Below are 23,631 nucleotides of genomic sequence, written 5' to 3' on the forward strand. Positions count from 1 at the left end.
TTTATAAAAAAAAAAAACTAACTATTTTAATTTGTAAAAACAACTAGACCAAGAATTATTCTCCTTCTTGTCTTTCAGCTTCTCCATACTTGAAGGTGATGTTGCCCTGACAAGATCATCTTTTGATACACTCTTATTTTGGGATCTATGTCGTCTGAGTGGTAGTAAAAAGAATCTCTTTCCATGAGACCTGCTTTCCTCTTTGAAGGTATCAGAGAGCTCGGTACTGCCAAGTGGAGACACAGACCTTCTATTTCCTCCCTTTGATCTTCTTTCATTCTTATTCAAGAATAAATTAGATTTCCTGGTATCATGGTCTGTTTTCCTTGATGTTGTTGGTTTTGATTCAGAAGAATCTATGTCCAAATTCTTCAGCTTTTGATCAAGGTCATTGGAGGAAGTTGCAGGTGATGATGATGATGATGATGATGATGATGCATTTGATCCAGTTGTAAAGCTCGTTGTTTCTGACAAAGATGTTGAATTCTTCAACTTCAAATCCAAGCAAAACTTGTACAAATTCCATCGTTGTTCAGTAGATAATAGATTCTCTGAAAGCTTCACGGTATCTAATCTAGGGAAGGCCATGCTGGAGAACCTTGCCCTGAAAACCCAAGAGCCACCATCTAATTCCTCCATTGATCCTGAACAACAGAAACAGTTGTTTTAATTTCCATATTTAGTAAAAAAAACACTAATTTGACTAGTGTTATATATATATATATATTGAAGTAACAAAGTGATCTATTTAAACAAATTTTTTGGAAGACCATCTTGATCGAGAAAATTTCATTGAAATAACAATATGACAATCACGACTCACAAATAAAAAATAATTAACTATAAAAAAAGGAAAAGAAGATTTACCTGAGAGAATGGCCCTCCGGAGTAGTGTTGAAAGTTCTGAAGTAATTGTCTCTATTACTTTCTCTGTTACACTTTCTATGTTTCATCTACAAACAAGAGTGAGGTGCTTATATATACAGATGAAATTGAAAATTTTTATTCTGATCAAACTCAAAATTATTTAATTTGGTATAACTGTAAATTTGTATCCTAATCAAACTCAAATTATTCAATTTGGTATAACTGAAAATGTTAAAAATTTATCATAATAGAAATCAAACTCAAAATTATTCAAATTGAGTTTAGAATTTTTTTTAAACTTTTTTTATATTTTTAAATTATTTTATTTTGTTTGTATAAATTCATTTAATCTTTTTAAAATTTGAATATAATATCTTTATTTAATTGACCGAGATCTTGCCATTTACTCAGATGAAATAGTTATTTTTTTAAAAAATAAATGCAGTTATTGTTTTTTTTTTTTAATAATATTTAAAAATGAAGTTTTTGCATGCGGCAAAATAACTAAATTACCTGTCATCACCAAATTATTTTCCTAAATCACTTGTCCCCTATTCTTTTTTATGTTATTTTACTCATATAATTTTTTTTAATGGTATTTAAACTTGAAATAAAAAAGTTTATATTTTATTTTTTTTCTTCATAAATACATTTTATTTATATTGTATATTAGTACAAGACATGTAATTATTTATAATACAAATCTATAATTTTTGTTATACAGTAAAAATATATAATAGATGTTAATTTTATTTTTATAAATTAAAAATATCAAACTTTTTTTTTTTGATTTTTTTTTGATTTTTTTTTTGAAAAGGTGGATAAACCACTGCCATTAATTAAATAAAGAGTAGGGATACAAACTGAGCGCAAGCGCCAACAAAAGACAAACAAAACACCACGAGAAGTGGCATAACAAAACAGCGCCGGATGAGAATCAGCAAAGGATTCTCATCCCAACAGAATACAGTAACAGACTAGTCCGATAGAAGATCATGATCTGCACCGGCGAGAGGATCTCCGCCATACTCCACTCCACTGATCCCTAGGGCTTCCGTGCTCTGCCGAAGCATGGCAATAGTATCCTCCATCGTCTCTCGCGAACCTTCGACAACTGAAGAGAGCCAAGATATCAACATACGGTCAATCTTCAAAACAAGAGCATGCGTAGACAAACAGTTGGCATTAAAGATACAATCATTTCTAACAAGCCAAATATTCCACACAATAGCCTTAACAACTAAGCCCCCAATCTCCCTAAAGTTAGCCCGAATCGAGGTTCACCAACCCCGCTAGATCTCCTGCATAGACCCAGGAGGGTCAGGAAAATGCAGTAACTGCACGAAGTACCCCCACACTTTTTTGGCAAATAAAAAATTCTTGATAAGAGAAATCTATTTTTTATTGTGTTGGATTATTAGTATCTCATGCTGATTTCAAAATCGATTGATTTTTTAATATGTTACTTGGTTTATTTTCACTTTGGTCATTAAATTTCAATTTGTATTACAATAGTCATTTAGCTTTAATTTGGTTTCACCAAAAGATGGGCCCAAATTACTAGCGTGGCAAAGCCGACTCAAGGCAAATGCGACTCACTGAGCCCTTTTGGCTTGTCCATGTCATCAGAGGAAAACCACTTTAAATAGAAGTGACCACATCGCCTCAAAATGGTAAAAATTTTGAGAGATAACCAAACAATGCTCATATTTTATTTTGGATATCAAATTTCAATTTATATTTTTTTTGTACTCTACTTCAATTTGATTTCAATGGAATGGTACCCGACGGAATCTGATGAGAAATGTCTTATGTGGTCACCTCATGATAAGCCACGTGGAGGTATTTGGACACTTCATATCTTAATATGGACTAGCCACGTCATCCTAAGAGTCATGTCACCATAAAACTTAGTAGCACTTGAATGGATAATGTGGTCTTTGGGGGTGAGAAGGCCAGTCCACCTAAGCATATGAAGTGCCAAATGCTTCCCACGTGACTTATCTAGTGTCTACAAATGACATTTCTCATCGGAATTGCTCATGTATCCTCTTGTCCAAATCAAATCGAAGTAGGGTGACCATAAGATACAAATTGAAGCTTGGAATTTTTTTTACGAAGAAAATCAAAAACATGAAACCTCAGTGAAGAACAAGAAAGAAAAAAACCTGAGAATGAACCAAAACTCACAAATTAACACATATTCATAACTTAGGGGTCGTTTGGTTCGGGTAACGTAATAAGATTACCGTATTAATGAGATCTGGAATGTTAGATGGCAAGAAATGTTGTAACTATGTTTTGCTCGGAACTCATATTATATAGTAATTAACTTATTAATGTTTAAAATTTTCCAAAACACTTTTATATCTATAATTTTGAACAAATTTAAATTTAAAGTATAATTACATTTGAGATTAAAATAATTAAATTATCACATCAAAGATTTATTTTCTAATTGTTATTAATGTCTTCCACTTGCTTCTCAGTGTGTCATTCATATCTTTCATTGGTTTCTATGCTGAACTTTCTAATTGTTCACTAAATCCTTAATCTTTGTAATATTAATGAAGTATCCTATACATCCTCTACAGCCATGACTTTCCCAACACCAGCATCAAAACAAGTAGAGCAAGAATTCTCGTTCTTGCCTTTCTTCTTCTCCATGCTTGAACGTGATGTTGCCCTGGTAGCATGTTGCACAAGATCATCTTTTGATACACTCTTATTTTGGGATCTATGTCGTCTGAGTGGTAGTAAAAAGAATCTCTTTCCATGAGACCTGCTTTCCTCTTTGAAGGTATCAGAGAGCTCGGTACTGCCAAGTGGAGACACAGACCTTCTATTTCCTCCTTTTGATCTTCTTTCATTCTTATTCAAGAATAAATTAGATTTCCTGGTATCATGGTCTGTTTTCCTTGATGTTGTTGGTTTTGATTCAGAAGAATCTATGTCCAAATTCTTCAGCTTTTGATCAAGGTCATTGGAGGAAGTTGCAGGTGATGATGATGATGATGCATTTGATTCAGGTGTAAAGCTCGTTGTTTCTGACAAAGATGTTGAATTCTTCATCTTCAAATCCAAGCAAAACTTGTACAAATTCCATCGTTGTTCAGTAGATAATAGATTCTCTGAAAGCTTCACGGTATCTAATCTAGGGAAGGCCATGCTGGAGAACCTTGCCCTGAAAACCCAAGAGCCACCATCTAATTCCTCCATTGATCCTGAACAACAGAAACAGTTGTTTTAATTTCTTATTTAGTATAAAAAATTACTAATTTGACTAGTGTTATATATATATATATATATATATATATATATATATTGAAGTAACAAAGTGATCTATTTAAACAATTTTTTTGAAAGACCATCTTGATCAAGAAAATTTAGCATTGAAGTAACAACATGACAATCAAGACTCACAAATAAAAAATAATTAACTATAAAAAAAGGAAAAGAAGATTTACCTGAGAGAATGGCCCTCCGGAGTAGTGTTGAAAGTTCTGAAGTAATTGTCTCTATTACTTTCTCTGTTACACTTTCTATGTTTCATCTACAAACAAGAGTGAGGTGCTTATATATACAGATGAAATTGAAAATTTTTATTCTGATCAAACTCAAAATTATTTAATTTGGTATAACTGTAAATTTGTATCCTAATCAAACTCAAATTATTCAATTTGGTATAACTGAAAATGTTAAAAATTTATCATAATAGAAATCAAACTCAAAATTATTCAAATTGAGTTTAGAATTTTTTTTAAACTTTTTTTTATATTTTTAAATTATTTTATTTTGTTCGTATAAATTCATTTAATATTTTTAAAATTTGATTATAATATCTTTATTTAATTGACCGAGATCTTGCCATTTAAAAAAAAAAAAAACTCAGATGAAATAGTTATTTTTTTAAAATAAATGCAGTTATTGTTTTATTTTACTTTTTTTAATAATATTTAAAAATGAAGTTTTTGCATGCGGCAAAATAACTAAATTACCTGTCATCTCCAAATTATTTTCCTAAATCACTTGTCCCCTATTCTTTTTTATGTTATTTTACTCATATAATTTTTTTAATGGTATTTAAACTTAAAATAAAAAAATTTATATTTTATTTTTTTTCTTCATAAATACATTTTATTTATATTGTATACTAGTACAAGACATGTGATTATTTATAATACAAATCTATAATTTTTGTTATACAGTAAAAGTATATAATAGATGTTAATTTTATTTTTATAAATTAAAAATGTCAAACTTGGTTTCTCTGCCACAATTAAAATAAAAAAAATACTAATAAAATTGATTCATGTGATAAAAGTAGGGATGACAACAGGTCGGGTCGGGTCGGGTGCGGGTATTACCATACCCGTACCCGTACCCGATACCCCACTAGTATACCCGAACCCGAACCCGAACCCGAACCCGAACCCGAACCCGAACCCGACGGGTTTTAAAAACCCAAATCTGCACCCGCACCTGACGGGTAATCGGGTACCTGCGGGTATACCCGCCCCCGCCCCAATATTAAAAAAATTAATAAAAAATATATTATTTTTATAAAAAATAACTTAAAAGTAATTATAATTTTTTATAAAATAAAATAAAATAAAATTCTTATAAAATTACAAGACCAAACAAAGAGGAAAAATAAAAAATTCTAAATTGTTGAGTTGTAGAACATATTAGTATATATATGTGTATATATATATATTATATAAATATTTTAGTAATTTTAATTTCGGATCGGGTACGGGTCGGGTATTAGAATTCCCATACCCGCACCCGCACCCGTTTCATACAAATCGGGTTTTACCCGAACCAGACCCGAAACCCGGTCAAATCGGGTTTTACCCGTCAAACTCGGGTCGGGTCGGGTCGGGTCAGCTTGGATCGGGTATGGGTATTATTGCCATCTCTAGATAAAAGTTTAGGTTATTTCAATTACTAGTTTGAGTTTAAAATTTTGGTTGTAAAAAATTCTTGATAAGAGAGATCTATTTTTTATTGTGTTGGATTATTAGTATCTCATGCTGATTTCAAAATCGATTGATTTTTTAATATGTTACTTGGTTTATTTTCACTTTGGTCATTAAATTTCAATTTGTATTACAATAGTCATTTAGCTTTAATTTGGTTTCACCAAAAGATGGGCCCAAATTACTAGCGTGGCAAAGCCGACTCAAGGCAAATGCGACTCACTGAGCCTTTTTGGCTTGTCCATGTCATCAGAGGAAAACCACATTAGATTGAAGTGACCACATCGCCTCTAAATGGTAAAAATCTTGAGAGATAACCAAACAATACTCATATTTTATTTTAGATATCAAATTTCAATTTATATTTTTTTTTGTTACTCTACTTAAATTTGATTTCAATGGAATGGTACCCGTCGGAATCTGGTGAGAAATGTCTCATGTGGACACCTCATGATAAGCCACGTGGAGGTATTTGGACACTTCATATCTTAATGTGGACTAGCCACGTCATCCTAAGAGTCATGTCACCATAAAACTTAGTAGCACTTGAATGGATAATGTGGTCTTTGGGGGTGAGAAGGCCAGTCCACATAAGCATATGAAGTGCCAAATGCTTCCCACGTGACTTATCTAGTGTCTAAAAATGACATTTCTTAACGGAATTGCTCATGTATCCTCTTGTCGAAATCAAATTGAAGTAGGGTGACCATAAGATACAAATTGAAGCTTGGAATTTTTTTACGAAGAAAATCAAAAACATGAAACCTCAGTGAAGAACTAGAAAGAAAAAAAAACCAAAGAATGAACCAAAACTCACAAATTAACACCTATTTATTATTTAGGGATCGTTTGGTTCGGGTAACGTAATAAGATTACCGTATTAATGAGATCGGGAATGTTAGATGGTAAAGAATGTTGTAACTATGTTTTTGCGTGTAACTCATATTATATAGTAATTAACTTATTAATATTTAAAATTTTTCAAACCACCTTTATATCTATAATTTTGAACAAATTTAAATTTAAAGTGAAATTACATTTGAGATCAAAATAATTAAATTATTACATCAAAGATTCATTTTCTAATTGTTATTAATGGCTTCCACTTGCTTCTCAGTGTGTCATTCATATCTTTCATTGGTTTCTATGCTGAACTTTCTAATTGCTCACTAAATCCTTAATCTTTGTGATATTAATGAAGTATCCTATACATCCTCTACAGCCATGACTTTCCCAACACCAGCATAAAAACAAGTAGACCAAGAATTATTCTCCTTCTTGTCTTTCAGCTTCTCCAAACTTGAAGGTGATGTTGCCCTGGTAGCATGTTGCACAAGATCATCTTTTGATACACTCTTATTTTTGGATTTATGTCGTCTGAGTGGTAGTAAAAAGAATCTCTTTCCATGAGACTTGCTTTCCTCTTTGGAGGTATCAGAGAGTTCGGTACTGCCAAGTGGAGACACAGACCTTCTATTTCCTCCCCTTGATCTTCTTCGTTCATTCCTCCTATTTAAGAACAAATTAGATTTCCTGGAATCAGGGTCTGTTTTCCTTGATGTTGTTGGCTTTGATTCAGAAGAATCTATGTCCAAATTCCTCAGCTTTTGATCAAGGCCATTGGAGGAAGTCGCAGGTGATGATGATGATGATGATGTAAAGCTCGTTGTTTCTGACAAAGATGTTGAATTCTTCAACTTCAAATCCAAGCAAAACTTGTACAAATTCCATCGTTGTTCAGTAGATAATAGATTTTCTGAAAGCTTCACGGTATCCAAACTAGGGAAGGCCATGCTGGAGAACCTTGCCCTGCAAACCCAAGAGCCACCATCTAATTCCTCCATTGATCCTGAACAACAACAACAACAACAACAACAACGGTGGTTTTAATTTCTATATTTAGTATAAAAAAATACTAATTTGACTAGTGTTATATATATATATATATATTGAAGTAACCAAGTGATTTATTTAAACAAATTTTTTGAAATACCATCTTGACCGAGAAAATTTAGCATTGAAGTAAGAACATGACAATCACAACTCACAAACAAAAAATAATTAACTATAAAAAAAAAAGAAAAAGAAAATTTACGTAAGAGAATGGCCCGAGTAGTGTTGAAAGTTCTGAAGTAATTGTCTCTAGTATTTTCTCTGTTAATCTTTCTATGTTTCATCCACAAACAAGAGTGAGGTGTTTATATATACACATAAAATTGGAAATTTTTATTCTAATCAAACTCAAAATTATTTAATTTAATATAACTGTAAATTTGTATCCTGATCAAACACAAATTATTTAATTTCGTATATCTAAAAATCATAATAGAAATCAAACTCAAAATTATTCAAATTGAGCTTAGAATATTTTTTTAACCCTTTTTTTTATATATTTTTAAATTATTTTGTTTTGTCCATTTAAATTCATTTAATATTTTTTAAATTTGGATATAAATATATAATATCTCCGGTGATTAAATTTGGATATAATATCTTTATTTAATTGATCCGAGATCTTACCATTTATGTTTTAAAAACTCAATCGAAACAGTTATTTTCTAAAATAAGACCAGTTAATCATTTAAAAAATTAACCCATGGCTCCTGACAAAACTAGGGGTCAAGACAAAAAACACACATTTTAAAAAATAAATGAATAAATAAATGAGGATGGTAAACAATTAACAATCTCTGAAAGATGAGGGGGTGCAAGTAATTTCTAAATTTTACGGGGTCTGCCAAGTAAATGACATAAAACAGAAAGCAAAATTGCAAAACAGTCCCAGGGCTTCTTTCGCAACGCACCGGCGAGTATCCATCTTTCCCCTTCGCTCGATAAACTTCGGCGTCGCCACCTCCGGGCCGGAATCTTCGCCGCCGGCAATCGTCTCCGTCCATTTCCCTCCTCCAGGTGCTGTTAATCTTCCACTCTCCTTCTTCTAATCGATTATGATACTTCTTTCTTCAAGATCTGGCGTCAGAATTTCATTAGAAAAATGAGAAATTGAACAAAAAAAATGAAACAAATTTCATGAAATTGCGACCAAACATCAAAATCAAAGATTTTTACTGATGGTTTTGGTATGATAGTGTTTGTCATCGCTGATTTAGAACCACATTTGTATATGTTTTGATGATAATCAACACATAAATCAGTAGCTTTGCTAAAGATGGAACTCCAGCTGACGAGACCTGATGACTGGCATCTTCACCTCCGTGATGGCCAGCTTCTCCAATCTGTAGTTCATCACAGGTCTGTGTCCTGTTTTCTTATCCTCATCTTCTTCATAGGCTTGTTTTTAACCTATAGTATTGTGTAGTGCTAAGCATTTTGGAAGGGCAATAGTAATGCCCAATCTCAAGCCACCAGTGACCACCACGGCCACGGCAGTAGCTTATCGGGAATCCATTTTAAAAGCATTGCCGGCCGGTAGTGCTTTCAATCCTTTGATGACACTTTACTTGACTGATAACACTAGTCCTGAGGAGATCAAGCTTGCTAGTGAGTGATTCTATTGCCAATGCTATGTTTGTTCTAAATGGAAATGGTGTTTACTTTTAGTTGACTTAAATTAAATGTTCAGGACAAAGTGGAGTGGTTTATGGTGTCAAGTTGTATCCTGCTGGTGCAACCACAAATTCTCAAGATGGTGTTACTGATATTTTCGGGAGGTGTTTGCCAGTGCTTGAGGAGATGATCGAACATAATATGCCATTGTTGGTAAATAATTCATTTAGTTTTTGGGGAAAAACTGGAAAGTGGAAATTGTTATTTTGTGTTGTTAATTTCTAGTGTCAATTGATATATATATATATACTTCAGGTGCATGGGGAAGTGACAGATCCAGTTGTTGACACATTTGATAGAGAAAAAGTCTTCATTGAAACAGTTTTAGGGCCATTGGTTGAAAGGCTTCCGAATCTCAGAGTTGTAATGGAGCATATTACTACTTCAGATGCTGTGAGATTTGTTGAATCATGCAGAGAAGGTATTTTTGGTGTTAAATTTCTTTCCAAAATTTTTTTTTTTTTTTTTTTAAAAAAACTCTTTTAGGTATGTTTGATTCTTCTAGTTTCTTTGGTATGCAGGCTTTGTTGCAGCAACAGTAACACCACAACATCTTCTCCTCAATAGGAACGCTTTATTCCAAGGTGGTTTGCGACCTCATAATTACTGCCTACCGGTACTAAAGAGAGAAACCCACAGTATGCTCTACAATCCCCTCATCTTCTTAGCATTCTTTCTTTTAAATTTTTTTTTTATGTATGTTTTAAGTTTCATTGAAAATCTTTAATCTCTTATTTTAAGAAAATGCACATTGTTCAGAAAGTCATTTTTTGTTCCCTGACCCAATTTAGTTATCATTAAATGGATTAGTCATTCAAAAAATTTGAAAATATGGCAATCAACTCATACAGCACATGAGGAAAGGATTATATGTTTCTTATTGATTTGTCAAGTACCAGATAGAGTGATCCCATGCTAAATTGATGCTCTAATTTGTGATGTCCTTTTATTTGGCTTACTGAGTTTTCACAATTTTTAATTTAATTCTGAAAAAAAAGTATCATCGTCATATTATGTATCTTTCTATAGGACAAGCTATTGTATCAGCTGTTACGAGTGGAAGCAAGCGGTTCTTTCTTGGGACTGATAGCGCACCCCATGAGAGACAAAAGAAAGAATGCTCATGTGGATGTGCAGGCATCTATAGCGCCCCTGTTGCATTATCACTTTATGCAAAAGTATTTGAAGAGGTACTACCTGCTTCTATCTCTTTCTTTTCACTTAAGTATACCTTCATGTGCTTTTCCCTGAATGAATATTTTGTTGAAACAATAGAATTGAAGTTCAATGTTGATATCGAAATCTATTTTCATTGTGATGACATGAAAGTTCATGGTGACAAACAGAGTCAGCTTTTTCAAATGTTGCTTCATATATTACTGAGCTCTGTTCTATTACTCATTCTCATATAGGAGACCATTAATCTTATGCACATGGCCCACTTTGTAGTTGGAATGGAAGACTTTGCTAGTTTCATGGTCTTGATCAAGTAACAAACACGGTGGCAATCATTGTTGTTAAGATATCAACAATGAAGGCTGGTTGTCTAAATAAGAAAATATGAATTGGCATGAGAAAACAAATCAAGCATGATTTAACTGATCATTGTTTTCAAGCATTGATGTCATAAACTTGAACTAGTTTTAAGCTTATTCGATCGCAAAGTTCATGCTCGACTTTCTTAATTGTTTTACAAGCATTCCTCTTTTTCCATCTAGGCTGGTGCACTCGATAAACTGGAGGCATTTTCAAGTTTCAACGGGCCAGATTTTTACGGTCTTCCGAGAAACTCATCAAAGATAATCCTAAGAAAGAATCCATGGAGAGTACCAGACTCATATTCATTTGCATCCGGAGAAATAATTCCCATGTTTGCAGGTGAAACACTTGACTGGCTTCCCTTCAACAATTGAACAACAATGAAGCATGGAAGGAGATAATAATAACCCCTTTTAAATTATTGTTATTCAATCAAATAAACCTTTGTAGCTTTGCCCAATTTTCCACTCTTGTATCACACCAAATTCTCGGTGGTGATCAAATGTTCCATTAAATAACATATTGAACCAGGAATGCTGATGAAGTGATGAATAATGTTAAAAGGAATTCATTGAGGCAAAACCACAAACACTTAGAGTGCACGGCCACGGTTTACTAGTTCATCATCACCATGAATATCCTCAATGCCATAAAGCAGCTCCTCGTACGCTCTCTCGTTCAAGATCGCCCTCTCCTTCCACTCTCTGAGCAACCTCAACCCCTCCCTCACTCGCCCTCTCCCGCACATCTCTCCGATCACCGTCCGGCAAGTCACCAAATCCACCAACCTCCCCATCTCCCCAACTATCTCCACCGCCGCCTCCAACTCACCGCACATCGCCAGCGCGCTCGCCAACGAATTAAATGTCTTGGCACTCGGCACGAACCCTCTGCTCCGCATTTCATCGAACAACTCCCGTGCATTCTCAGTCCTCCCCTGCGCACACAGCCCGTGCACTAGATAGTTGTAGGAATTGGCGTCTGGGTCGCAGCTGTACACCGGCTTCATCTGATGGAAAACTCGGAGCGCGTCGTTGAGGTGCAAGGACAAGGCGTAGCCTTTGATCATGGAGTTGAGGCTGAAGACATCTGGGGCGACGCCGGAGTTCACCATCTGACGGAAGAGCGCGCGGAGAGTGTCCATGTAGACGTGGTTGATGTAGGAGTTGCGGTTGTCACGGCCAAGAAGGGCGGTGAAGAGGAGGTTGTAGGTTTGGGTGGTGGGGTGGCAGGAGGGGTCGGGATGGTCTCGCATGAGGTTGTAGACATGGATGGCGGAGGAGAGCATGCGGGCGTTGGAGTAGAAGTAGATGAGGGTGGAGAGGAGGGGCTCGGAGAGAACGGAAGGGAAGGAGAAGGCAAGGGAGGCGGCGGAGCGAAGCTCCGGGAAGAGAGAGGCGGTGCCGAGCTTCTTGATGGTGATGAGGAAGGAGGAGGTGGAAGGATGGGAGCGGTGAGGATGGTGGTGGGTGAGGAGGTGGAGGCATACGAGGGGGTTGGGTTCGGCGGCGATGGCTGCAGTGAGGTCGTCGGCGGTGAAGCGAGGAGGGAGGGCGGCGACGGCGCGGTCGATCTCGCATTGAGGAGGGAGATGAGGGGTTTGCCGGCGCTTGGGGCGGCGAGCAGAGGAGTAGAGCCTTGTGGCTAGGGTTTCGCCGGAGATGCGTGATCGGAGGTCGGTGACGAGAGATCGAAGCATGGCTTGGAATTTTTTTTTTTTCTGATTAGTAATAAATTTTGGGTTTAAGATTTTTTTTTTTCTTCTAAAATTAATGCACAATTTTAAAGTATGCATATTTTGATATATATATATATATTTTTTACCACAGTGGAGAAGCATAGAGCAGGAAAGTGAACATCTAACTCTACACCCTCACCTCCTGAAGATGTAAGACTCGAGTAATAAGTCTGAATTCATGCTAGGGACCTAAAATTACAACTTACTACTGAGAGAATTTGAACTCGGGGTAATAAAAATCTTCTACTTTAACTTTACACAAGTAAAATTATATTGCTAAGGTACGAACATATTTTCAAATAATTAATAATTACACGATGAATTGATAATGAACATATTTCATTTTTTTTAAACATTAAGGGGCTGTTTGGTTGTCTGTAAGTGAAATTACATGTAAGTGAAATTACAGTGTAAGTGAAAATGCTGCATTTCTATTTACATCACTGCTGTTTGGTTTGCTGTAACTGAAAATGCTGCATTACTTTTAATTTGTTTGGTTTGATGTAAGTTAGAAGATATGGTCACCATATAAGTAGAGGGGGTGAGATTACCCCCAATATACTGTATTATTATTAATTATTTAATGCATTTTAAAAAAAATAATTTAAACTAAAATAATTAATTTAATTTAATTTAATTTAATTTTTAAATTAAATTAAATGATTTAATAAAGTATTTATTACATTTAAAAATAATAATCAGAAACTCAAATAATTAAGCCAAATAATAATAAGAAACTTAAATAATTAAATACTAACTCTAAATAATTAATTTAACTCTCCCCATCTACTCTTAACACTAATGTAAATTAATTAATTAATTAACTTAATAATAATTTTATTAAATTAAAAATATATAAAATTCTATAATTTTATATAAAAAATATTTTTTTTAATTAAAATTACATACAAATTGGTACATTTTAAATAAAAAAATAAATTTAATAAAATATAAATAAGTATAAGTTTAATTATATTAACAATTGATTACATGTAAGTTTTCATTTTCTTTTAATGCATAATTTGGAGAGTGAAGAATGGTGATTTTAGCCCAAATGTTTTGCTGCATTTCAACTTACAGCAAAATTTGCTGTAAGTCGAAATACAGCAAAAGTACACAAAACTGCAAAACTGTTTACATGTAAAACTGATTTCACAGCAAACCAAACAGTTTTTTACATGTAAAACCAGTTATATTACAGCTACTTACAGCTAGTTGCAGGTAACCAAACAACCCCTAAGTATAGTTGTTCATTTTGATAATATTATTTTAATAGTAAAATGTTATTAACATTGAAAGTGTAGTACATAAAATTACATAATTGTCCTTAGCTTTCCCGCTGAATGAGAGGTAATAATATTTATATAGAACTTCTATAGAGGACTCTGAACATGAATTATAATTGGAGAGGTTCAAACTTGAGATCTCTCAATCATAATCACAGCTAATTACCATTGTGCTAATCTACAATTCTTTATTAAAATTATCTGTATTAAAATATTTTGAGTGGAAAATTTAAAAAAAAATGAATTTAAAAAAAAAATAATAAAAACACTACCACCACTGCATAATAGATTGATAGTTAGATTTCTTTAAAACATAATTGAAAATTAAAAATATGTGTGAGAGATGGCCGGTTGGTATCCTATTAAAAAAACTTAATAGCTGCAAGCCGCTAGCTCATCGTAAACACTTTCAATATTACAATCACCAAATCCATAACAGACTAACAGAGTGCCAATATAAAAACACACTTACAACCAACGACCTGCTGGTGTATTGGTACATGGGTCATCGATAGAGCTCTCACCGAGTGGTGAGAGTTCGATTCTCGGCTGAGGGCACATTTCTGGGAGTTGTGAATAGTGGTTGTGTACGAGTGGTTCCAGCGCCCACGTGAGCGCGGTCTCGTCCCCACTTGTTCCACCGAGGCTTATGCACGTCCCTGGGTCTCTAGTGGGTTCGCCCCGCTCCTCTTCCCTAAAAAAAAACACACGTACATCTTATCAAACTTAAGACTCTATGAAAAGCTTCTTTATTTCATAATAAAGACTAATAAAAGCCAAACGATGTCTCCCTCTCTCTCAGAGTTTACACTCGGTGCCATATGAAGGAGCAAACTCAAAGAAACCAGCAGTGAATAATGCGACTTGAGTCTTACCCATATTGACCACCCTCTCAAACCTAAGTGGCAATCCAGGGTGCACAAGCTTGCTACACACCTTAAGAGGCGATGTAACCACAACCTTACAACTACGTGCCTGAAATCCACTCAACTTGTAGGATTGGATCAAGAAGTAACCTTTTCTATCTGTCTTTGTTGTCACTACTACCCCATGTTTCTCCTTCTTATTATAGCACACCAATTTGGCCAATGCACCTGATCAAACCCATTGAATTTGTTTACAACTTACAATTTATGAGAACTAAATCTTGAATGCATATTATATTAATTTATAGTTTACATAATACAAACCTCGAAGAGGAGAAGCATTGAGGACCTTGTCATAGCCAGGAAACTTGCAAAACTGGCAATAGACTACTCCTTCCACGGAAATGAGTAGTTTTCCTATCGGTGGTACCGAGAAAGGTGGCGGCGGTGGTGGTGATGGTTTGATGATAGTTGATACCACCGAGAAAGGTGGCGGCGGTGGTGGTGATGGTGTGATGATGGTTGGTGGCAATGCTGGTGGCACAGGGATTGCTGGCGCGGGGATTGCTGGAACTGGAGCCGGTGGTGGTGATGGGTGTTTAGGTGATGGGTGTTTAGATGCAACACCTAGCACTACTACATTGAAGGATATGATGGTTAAGAAGAGGACTAGGAGTTTTAGAGCTAGTTTACTCCTTATTGGAACCATGACTGTTTCTAGTTCTATTGCTATGGCTACACTGCTAATGTCCCAATAAAAAGAGCTCTATGTCTAAATTCCCGGCGGTTTGGGTTCACCAATGTGGGTTAATTATTGCAGAGTATATATATATATATATATATATAGAACAGGGTGGCATGGAAGTTTCCACTGGAATTGAAGCTGACTATTAAATGAGAACATTGTGATTAGTATTTAATGGGGATGGATTTGTGTGGATTAAGGAAAGAAGATCCAACCGAAATATAAGAGCCAAGGGACTCAGCTTGAAAGCTGGCATGGTTGAAGATATATATGTTATTAATGTCTTCCACTTGCTTCTCCGTATTTCATTCACATATTGCATTGGTTTCTATGCTAACCTTTCTAATTGTTTACTAGATCCTTAATCTTTGTGATATTAACGAAATATTCTGTTCATAAGTGTTTTTTTATAACAAATGCGTCAACATCTACCCAATTACCCCATTAAGGGGTTGTCAAAGAATACAATGGTGCATCATTTAATGAACTAGCCTTCAAGCTATAGTCTAATCAACAATCAACACCCTCTAAGAGCCCAGGGCTCAGATTTCATTTCTTTGAAATTAAAGCAACTTTACAGTAAGACAAGCATATAAACAATTCCCAACCTAGATCATAATAGTTCTTGATCCACACACAGCTAATGAACCAAGACTATCAAACATTAAGCAGAACAGAGTTTAATCTCAATCAAAACTAACAAACATCCAGCAGGGCAGAGTTCAATCTCTCAAAATTATGGGTAACTAAAATAGAAAAAATAACCAAGAGCCTTCCCTAAATAGCATCATTGTTTTTTTTTTGAGGAAGAGGAGCGGGGAGAACCCACTAGAGACCCTGGGGCGTGCATGCTCGGTGGAACAAGTGGGGGACGAGGGCCAGCTCACGTGGACGCTGGAATCACCCGTACACAATCACTATTCACAACTCCCAGAAATGTGCCATCAGCCGATAATCGAACTCTCACCACTCGGTAAGAGGTCTATCGGCGACCCGTGTACCAATAGACCCGAAGGTCATTGGCATCCTTGTTTCCTTTTTATATCTCCCCATAATAAGCCCTCCAAACGCGTATTAGCCCTTTGATCTCTGGTTAATCCTCCCGTCTTACTCTCATCCATTGATGGTGTAACTAGCTTCTCCATCAGACGATCACGTGTCGTTCCTACACTTGTTCTCCTTCTCTGGGAGGTGCTTGTCCTTCTCTTTTTGTCACCACCCCACTAACAACCCCATTAGCATAAACCTTCTCATCATCAGTGATCAGCCCATCTTGACTCTCCATGTGGGCCCCAATCTTCTTATTTCCCCTCAACTATTCCAGCCTCGCCAGGCTCTTCTCTATTTGGCTTCTCTTGAATAATTTCCTGGACACCCTGTGATTTACATTCAATTTTAATTGGAAATATTGCTGTTGGAGTAGTAACAAATCTTCCCATGAACTTTCAGATGACGGCATCCCATCCCATTACACTAAGACCTGTTTCACTGATCGATGATTGCGCAAAATAGTACAAACCTGCAAAATTAATTCAGGTTAAATTAATGGTCCTAATGTATCAGTTGCAGCTGGTAATGGAGAGATATCAGTCACTGGATTGCCAATGAATTTCTTCAAAATTGAGACATGAAATACCGGATGTATTTTGACTCCCTCCAGCAAAGATAGCTTGTAAGCAACCTGACCCAATTTTTGATGAATTTTGAAAGGACCGAAGTATTTCATGCTTAATTTATGATTTCTCCTCAAGAATACAGATTAATGTCTATATGATTGCAATTTGACGAGAACCTAGTCTCCCATGTCAAATGAATCCTCTTTGTGTTTCCTGTCAGCATATTTTTTTCATTCTACTTTGAGCCTTGGCCAAATTGATCTTCAATTGTTGTAGTTATTTGTCTCTGTGATAGAGTAATTCCGAGATAGGTAACATATCTTCATCACTGTACACATAAGCAATTATTTGAGGAGGTTCTTGCCATATACCACCTGAAATGGTGACATTCCTATACTAGTATGATAAGCTGTGTTGTAAGAATACTCAGCCCATGGTAATAACTCTACCCAAGACTTTGGATTGTCTGCAATAAAACACCGAAGATAGTGCTCAATGCATTTGTTTAGAATTTCTGTCTGTCCATATGTTTCCGGATGGTAAACATAGGACATAGATAGGGTAGTACCCATTTTACCCAATAGGTGTTGCCAAAACTTTCTAGTAAAGATCTTATCTCTATCTAGAATGATGGACCGAGGAGTGCCATATAGTCTGACTATGTTTTCAATGAATTTATCAGCTACTGACTGCCTAGTAAAATTAGCTCTCATAGCCATATTTGGATAATCTATCGATTACCACGTACAAAAATGATGGAATTCCCTCTTGATAATGGTAAGCCCACTATAAAATCCATAGAAATGTCCTGCCAAATGTGTGACATCAAGGGCTGCCATTGAGGGTTTATATAAGCCCTTACCTACCAAATGAATAGCTAGGATTAATTTGATTCAAGAGCTCACATTGAGGGGGTTGGTGCCATCTACCACCAATAATGTATCGCACCAACCATTAATAACACGAGTAAATTTTTCTAGTGAGTACTCTTCAGCAGGGTAAATGGTAATTTTCGGTAGATTTTTGGTGACATGGACGTCGGAAAGCTTTCGTGGATGCCCTGGGTCCACGTCACTAGGGCTACAGTATTCCGGAGAGAGAGGAAAAGAAAAAGTTAATGGGAGAGAAGCTGACGTGTACGTCCTACGTGGACCAAAAAAAGCCACATTGGCTAAGTGGCTGAGTTGGTGAGTTGGTGATGTGGACACAGGGCATCCACGCAAGCTTTTCGATGCCTACATCACCAAAAATCCACCGGAAATCCCCAATTACCAAGCTGGAGAAATGAAATTAAAATTTGGTGCTCATTTTAATACAAATTGAAAGTTAGTGCTCAAACTGATATAAGGCCAAACTTAGGTACTCACTAGAAAAATTTACCCTCAATAATACTCTCTACCTACCACCATATCATGACAAATATATGCAAATGTCATTCTTACTCTCTAATGTCGGTGAAAAAATGCGGGGTGTGACAAGAGAGATCGACGTTACGAGGTTTCGGGAAGAAGGTGATAAAATTAAATTTATGAGGTTTTTTTCAGATTAGTAATAAGTTTTGGGTTAAATAGTAAATTTTATTTATTTATTTTTTTTTTAAATTTCACCAAATTTTTATAATTAATGCACAATTTTAAAGTATGTATAATTGATATATTTTCAATCAATTAGATAATCTTGTAATTGGTAAATGTTAATTAATAATTACATGATCAATAAATAATGAACATCTTTTATTTTATTTTATTTTATTTTTTAAATATTAAATACGGTCATTTAGTATTGATAACATACTTTTAGGGGCTGTTTGGTAACCTGCAAGTAGGTGTAACTAGATGTAATGCAAAAAGTTTTACATGTAAAACTATGTTTGGTTACCTGCAAAATTAATTTTACATGTAAAACATTTTACATGAAAGGCTTGTTTTGCAGGATCTCCACTTACAGTCAATTTGGCTGTAAGTGGAAATCCTGCAAAACCAAACATTATAATCACCCACACCTCTCAATACTTCATCATTCCAAACATTTTCATTGCTATTCGGAGAAGACCAACTTATAGAAACCAGGGATTTCAAAGCTTTGAAGAACGATGGTGGCAACAGCAACGGCAGCGGCTAGTTCACCACTATCAGCGGCGCCTTCTCGGCGAGGCCTTGGACCGTGCTTTCTTTGAGACCTCAGCGGCATCTTTTCTCTTGCTTGGCTCTTAAGAAGCCTGGAGACGTCCAGATCAAGGAGGAGGGCGCTCTTGAAACCCTTGATTACCGTTCTATTCTCTCTCTGTCTCTGGTTGTGTTGGGGTTTGACGAATAAATTGGAATGTTTGTAGATCTCACCATGGCATGATATCCCGTTGAGCATATGTGGAGGGTTTGGGATTCGAGTCGCCGGAGCTAGTCTCGTGTGGTGGCGCGGGTTGATTCCAGCTCTGTCGTCGCATGAACCTGAGCCTTAATTTAGATCTTCTGATTCCTTTAGTTGTTACTCAGGTTGTTGATGATGATGTTGTCCCCCAATTTGTTATCATTTATTATTATTATTTTAAAAAATAATTAATCTTTTTATAATTTCATTAGATTGAATCATTGGATAGAAAAAATGAAATAAATTAGTTTAAATCAACTACTTAGTTGAAAAAAAATAAATTTAACGAAATTAATTATCTTAGTTTAAATTAGTTTTTTATGAAAAATATTAAATAAATAATAATGAGATAGAAAAAAATCAAATAAATTACTTTAAATCAACTAATTAGTTTTAAAAAATAAATTTAACAAAATTAATTATTTTAGTTATTTTTTTTAGGAAAAATATTAAATAAATAATAATAAGATAGAAAAAATGAAATAAATTAGTTTAAATCAAGTAATTAGTTTTAAAAAAATAAATTTAACAAAATTAATTATTTTAGTTTAAATTATGTTTTTATGAAATAATAATAATAATAATAATAATAATAGGGTAATCTCACCTTTTCACTTACATGGTAACCATATCATTTAACTTACATCAAACCAAACAAACAAAAAGTAAATGCAGCATTTTCAATTACAGCAAACCAAACAGAAATGATGTAAATTGAAATGCAGCATTTTCACTTACACTGTAATTCTACTTACATGTAATTTCATTTACAGGTAACCAAACAGCCCCTTAATGGTAAAATCCAAGGTTGTCAGACCCGGCCCGGGCAATGACCCGACTAAGCCCAGGGGTCAGGGGTCAATGGGTTCGACCGGGTCGAACCGGGGTTGAACCGGGGTCAATAATTAAATATAAAAAATATAATAATAATTAATAATAAGCAAATATAATATTAAACCCATAATTATATTATAAAAACATACTCAAATTTGATATTTAAATTGATAAATGACTTTATATACAGTAGAGTTTTCTAATTATGTCATTTATTTTTACATTTTTTAAATATTTACAAATTTAATATATTAATATATAATTATCGAACTTCTCTCAATGTTATTTATTTATTTATTTGTTTATTGATTGATTTTGTTAAAATAAATAAGAAATTTAATTTACTAATTCTTATATCTCAATTGAGTTTTTATTTTGTTTTAAATTTTTTTATATTTTTTATTTAGTTAGAATACTTTAATTTTATATTTTTATAATAAAATTACACTCATTTATTGTTTTATTTTCTTAATAAATTAAATTTTTAGAAAGTATTTACATAACACATTAATATATTTTATTTTTAAATGTTAACTTTTGTTGGTATGTTTATAATATATATATATATATATATATATATATATATATATATATATATATATATATATATATATATATATTGTAATTCTATTTATTGATTATAAATTATAAATTAATATTAATAAATATACACAATTTTGTGATTTTTAATGAGAAAATAATAGTAAATTATTAAATAATGTAAAAAAAAATTAAACATTGTGACCCGATTGACCCAGCCGGGTCAACCGGTTTCCGGTTGAACCGCCCGGGTCACCGGGTTAATACCGGGTTTTTTAATACCCGGGTCAATGGGGTATACCCGGGCCGGCCACATGGCCGGTTCCCGGTTTTTCCGGTTGAACCGGCCGGGCCGGTCCGGGTCTAACAACCTTGGTAAAATCTTGTTAATACTATAAGTGTATAAGGAAAATTACACAGTTGTCCTTCGCTTTGCCCTTAATCAACCCCCCCACGTGAGCCATGAGCATATATTTCTTATTAGTTTTCCGTTATTAATTTATGCATAAAACAATAAAAAAGAATTGAATGAAAATTTTAAAATCTAAAATAATAATAATGACTTAAAGTTTTTAATATGGCTTTTTTTCATTTGTTACATAATATTAAAATATCCTAAAAGTTTTCTTTTTTTCAAATGAAAACTAAGCGTTGTTAAAAGAATGAACAAAACATATATATAGAGGTGCCGGGTGCGTGTATGGAGGTGCATAAAACGATAACACTACTATCGCAATAGATGGAGGGTTATATATTCTATTAAAAAAATAGTAAACAATAGGACAGAGTACATAACAGAGTACTAATACAAAATACACACGTACATCTTATAGAACTTACAACTCTAAGAAAAGCTTCTTTATTTCATAATAAAGACTAACTATAAAAGCCAAGCATTGTCTCCCTCTCTCCCTCTATCAGGGTTTACACTTGGTGCCATATGGAGGACCAAACTCAAAGAAACCAGCAGTGAATAAAGCGATTTGAGTCTTACCCACCTTAACCACCCTCTCAAACCTTAGTGGAAATCCAGGATGCAAAAGCTTGCTACACACCTTAAGAGGTGATGTAACCACAACCTTACAACTACGTGACTGAAATCCACTCAACTTGTAGGATTGGATCAAGAAGTAACCTCTTCTATCTGTCTTTGTTGTCACTACCACCCCACGTTTCTCCTTTTTATTATAGCACACCAATTTGGCCAATGCACCTGATCAAACCCATTAAATTTATTAACAATTTACAATTTATGAGAACAAAAATCTTGCATGCATATTATATTTATAGTTTGCATAATACAGACCTCGTAGAGGAGAAGCATTGAGGATCTTGTCATAGCCAGGAAACTTGCAATACCGGCAATAGACTACTCCTTCCACGGAAATTAGTAGTTTTCCTATCGGTGGCGGTGGCGGTGGCGGTGGTGGTTCGATGATAGTTGGTGGTAATGCAATTGGTGCCAATGCCGGGGCCACGGAGATGGCTGAAGGTGGTGGTGGTGGTGATGGGTGTTTAGATGCAACACCTAGTACAACTACATTGAAGGATATGGTGGTCAAGAAGAGGACTAGGAGTTGTAGAGCTAGTATGCTCCTCCTTATTGGAACCATGACTGTTTCTAATTCTATTGCTATGGCTACACTGTTAATGCCCAATATAAAGGGCTCAATGGCTGGATTCCCGGCGGTTTGGGTTCACCATTGTGGGTTAATTAAAGGGACCTGTTTAGAATTTTGATTATATATATATATAGTACAGGATGGCACGGAAGTTTCAACTAGGGTTGAAGTTGACTGTTAAATGAGTACATTGTGATTAGTATTTAAGTGGGGATTAAGGAAAGAAGATCCAACCGAGATATAAGACTCAAGGGACTCAGCTTGAAACCCGGCATGATTGAAGGTATGTTATTAATAGCTTCCACTTGCTTCTCCGTATTTCATTCGCATATTGCATTGGTTTCTATGCTCAACTTTCTAATTGTTTACTATATCCTTCATCTTTGTGATATTAATGAAACATCATGTTTATAAGTTTTTTTTTTTTTTTGGACAAATGCGTAAACACTAACCCCATTAAAAAGTTATCAAGAGGCATGCTAATATTATGATGCATCAGTTATGGTGACTTATTGACCACCTAAAAATTTATTAAATCGATTAAATGCCACATAATGACTTTCTTACTATACAATTTTGGAGAGAAGAAATACAACGTAAGAGGACCTTTCGAACTCATTGAAAACGGTACTCTAAACAATACCTGGGCCTGGGAATAGCTAGTGTTGAAATAGTTATCTGGCCAGAGGGTTCCAACCTTAGGCCTTTGCCCATCTATTGCAAGTAATTGCCACCACGCTAACATCGCTTCATAAGTAGTTTATTTAGGGGTCATTAAGTATTATTTTTGTTTTTTTCATTCTTGTTTTTGTTTCTCTAATGCTTTGTTTTTACTTTGTTTTCGTTTTATTTTCAATTTTTTGAAAATAAAATCATCATTTGGATACAATAACAGCTGTATATATTAAAAAACTAAAAACAAAAACAAGTTTAGTTAGCACAAAATTATTATGACGTTTTTTATCATTTTTTTCAAATTCATATTTTTAAATTTTTTATAAAACTGTAATTTATATATTAGTTTACTTGATTATATTATTAAATAAAATTAATAACATAGGC

General features: G+C 34.5%; 7 protein-coding genes across 8 annotated transcripts; 1 reads left to right on the forward strand and 6 right to left on the reverse strand.

The window, feature by feature from the left end:
• LOC120251824 (vitellogenin-A2-like) lies at window positions 1–926 on the reverse strand. Its single transcript, XM_039260476.1, has 2 exons — window positions 868–926; window positions 1–644 (listed from the first exon to the last, which is right to left on the reverse strand). Exon 2 carries the CDS (start codon window positions 637–639, stop codon window positions 22–24), a length of 618 nt encoding a protein of 205 aa, XP_039116410.1. The 5' UTR covers window positions 640–644; window positions 868–926; the 3' UTR covers window positions 1–21.
• A 918-nt stretch (window positions 927–1,844) lies between these two features.
• LOC120251431 lies at window positions 1,845–4,393 on the reverse strand. The gene is made up of 3 exons (XM_039259952.1): window positions 4,335–4,393; window positions 3,451–4,091; window positions 1,845–2,015 (listed from the first exon to the last, which is right to left on the reverse strand). The coding sequence occupies exons 2-3, from the start codon at window positions 4,084–4,086 to the stop codon at window positions 1,845–1,847; spliced, it is 807 nt and encodes a 268-aa protein (XP_039115886.1). The 5' UTR covers window positions 4,087–4,091; window positions 4,335–4,393.
• Window positions 4,394–7,054: 2,661 nt separating this feature from the next.
• Window positions 7,055–7,995, reverse strand: LOC120251433 (vitellogenin-A2-like). Its single transcript, XM_039259953.1, has 2 exons — window positions 7,945–7,995; window positions 7,055–7,698 (listed from the first exon to the last, which is right to left on the reverse strand). The coding sequence occupies exon 2, from the start codon at window positions 7,691–7,693 to the stop codon at window positions 7,055–7,057; it is 639 nt and encodes a 212-aa protein (XP_039115887.1). The 5' UTR covers window positions 7,694–7,698; window positions 7,945–7,995.
• Window positions 7,996–8,619: 624 nt separating this feature from the next.
• LOC120251882 (dihydroorotase, mitochondrial) lies at window positions 8,620–11,499 on the forward strand. 2 transcript variants are annotated; one of them, XM_039260532.1, is made up of 8 exons: window positions 8,620–8,759; window positions 9,005–9,101; window positions 9,169–9,350; window positions 9,433–9,569; window positions 9,672–9,837; window positions 9,938–10,054; window positions 10,446–10,606; window positions 11,135–11,499. In XM_039260532.1, the coding sequence occupies exons 2-8, from the start codon at window positions 9,019–9,021 to the stop codon at window positions 11,327–11,329; spliced, it is 1,041 nt and encodes a 346-aa protein (XP_039116466.1). In that variant the 5' UTR covers window positions 8,620–8,759; window positions 9,005–9,018; the 3' UTR covers window positions 11,330–11,499. The 2 variants fall into 2 exon arrangements, with proteins under 2 accessions (XP_039116466.1, XP_039116465.1); XM_039260531.1 differs by having other exon boundaries at window positions 8,661–8,759; window positions 9,008–9,101.
• A 25-nt stretch (window positions 11,500–11,524) lies between these two features.
• On the reverse strand, window positions 11,525–12,744 carry LOC120251881 (pentatricopeptide repeat-containing protein At2g27800, mitochondrial-like). The gene has a single exon (XM_039260530.1). The coding sequence runs from the start codon at window positions 12,652–12,654 to the stop codon at window positions 11,548–11,550; it is 1,107 nt and encodes a 368-aa protein (XP_039116464.1). The 5' UTR covers window positions 12,655–12,744; the 3' UTR covers window positions 11,525–11,547.
• Window positions 12,745–13,762: 1,018 nt separating this feature from the next.
• LOC120251434 (non-classical arabinogalactan protein 30-like) lies at window positions 13,763–15,554 on the reverse strand. The gene is made up of 4 exons (XM_039259954.1): window positions 15,170–15,554; window positions 14,855–15,073; window positions 14,662–14,673; window positions 13,763–13,782 (listed from the first exon to the last, which is right to left on the reverse strand). The coding sequence occupies exons 1-4, from the start codon at window positions 15,552–15,554 to the stop codon at window positions 13,763–13,765; spliced, it is 636 nt and encodes a 211-aa protein (XP_039115888.1).
• A 6,214-nt stretch (window positions 15,555–21,768) lies between these two features.
• Window positions 21,769–22,560, reverse strand: LOC120251435 (non-classical arabinogalactan protein 30-like). Its single transcript, XM_039259955.1, has 2 exons — window positions 22,254–22,560; window positions 21,769–22,160 (listed from the first exon to the last, which is right to left on the reverse strand). The coding sequence occupies exons 1-2, from the start codon at window positions 22,558–22,560 to the stop codon at window positions 21,865–21,867; spliced, it is 603 nt and encodes a 200-aa protein (XP_039115889.1). The 3' UTR covers window positions 21,769–21,864.
• Window positions 22,561–23,631: the final 1,071 nt, after the last annotated feature.

The sequence above is a fragment of the Dioscorea cayenensis genome, chromosome 20 (genome assembly GCF_009730915.1).
Source record: "Dioscorea cayenensis subsp. rotundata cultivar TDr96_F1 chromosome 20, TDr96_F1_v2_PseudoChromosome.rev07_lg8_w22 25.fasta, whole genome shotgun sequence".
In the NCBI taxonomy this organism is placed as follows: Eukaryota; Viridiplantae; Streptophyta; class Magnoliopsida; order Dioscoreales; family Dioscoreaceae; genus Dioscorea; species Dioscorea cayenensis.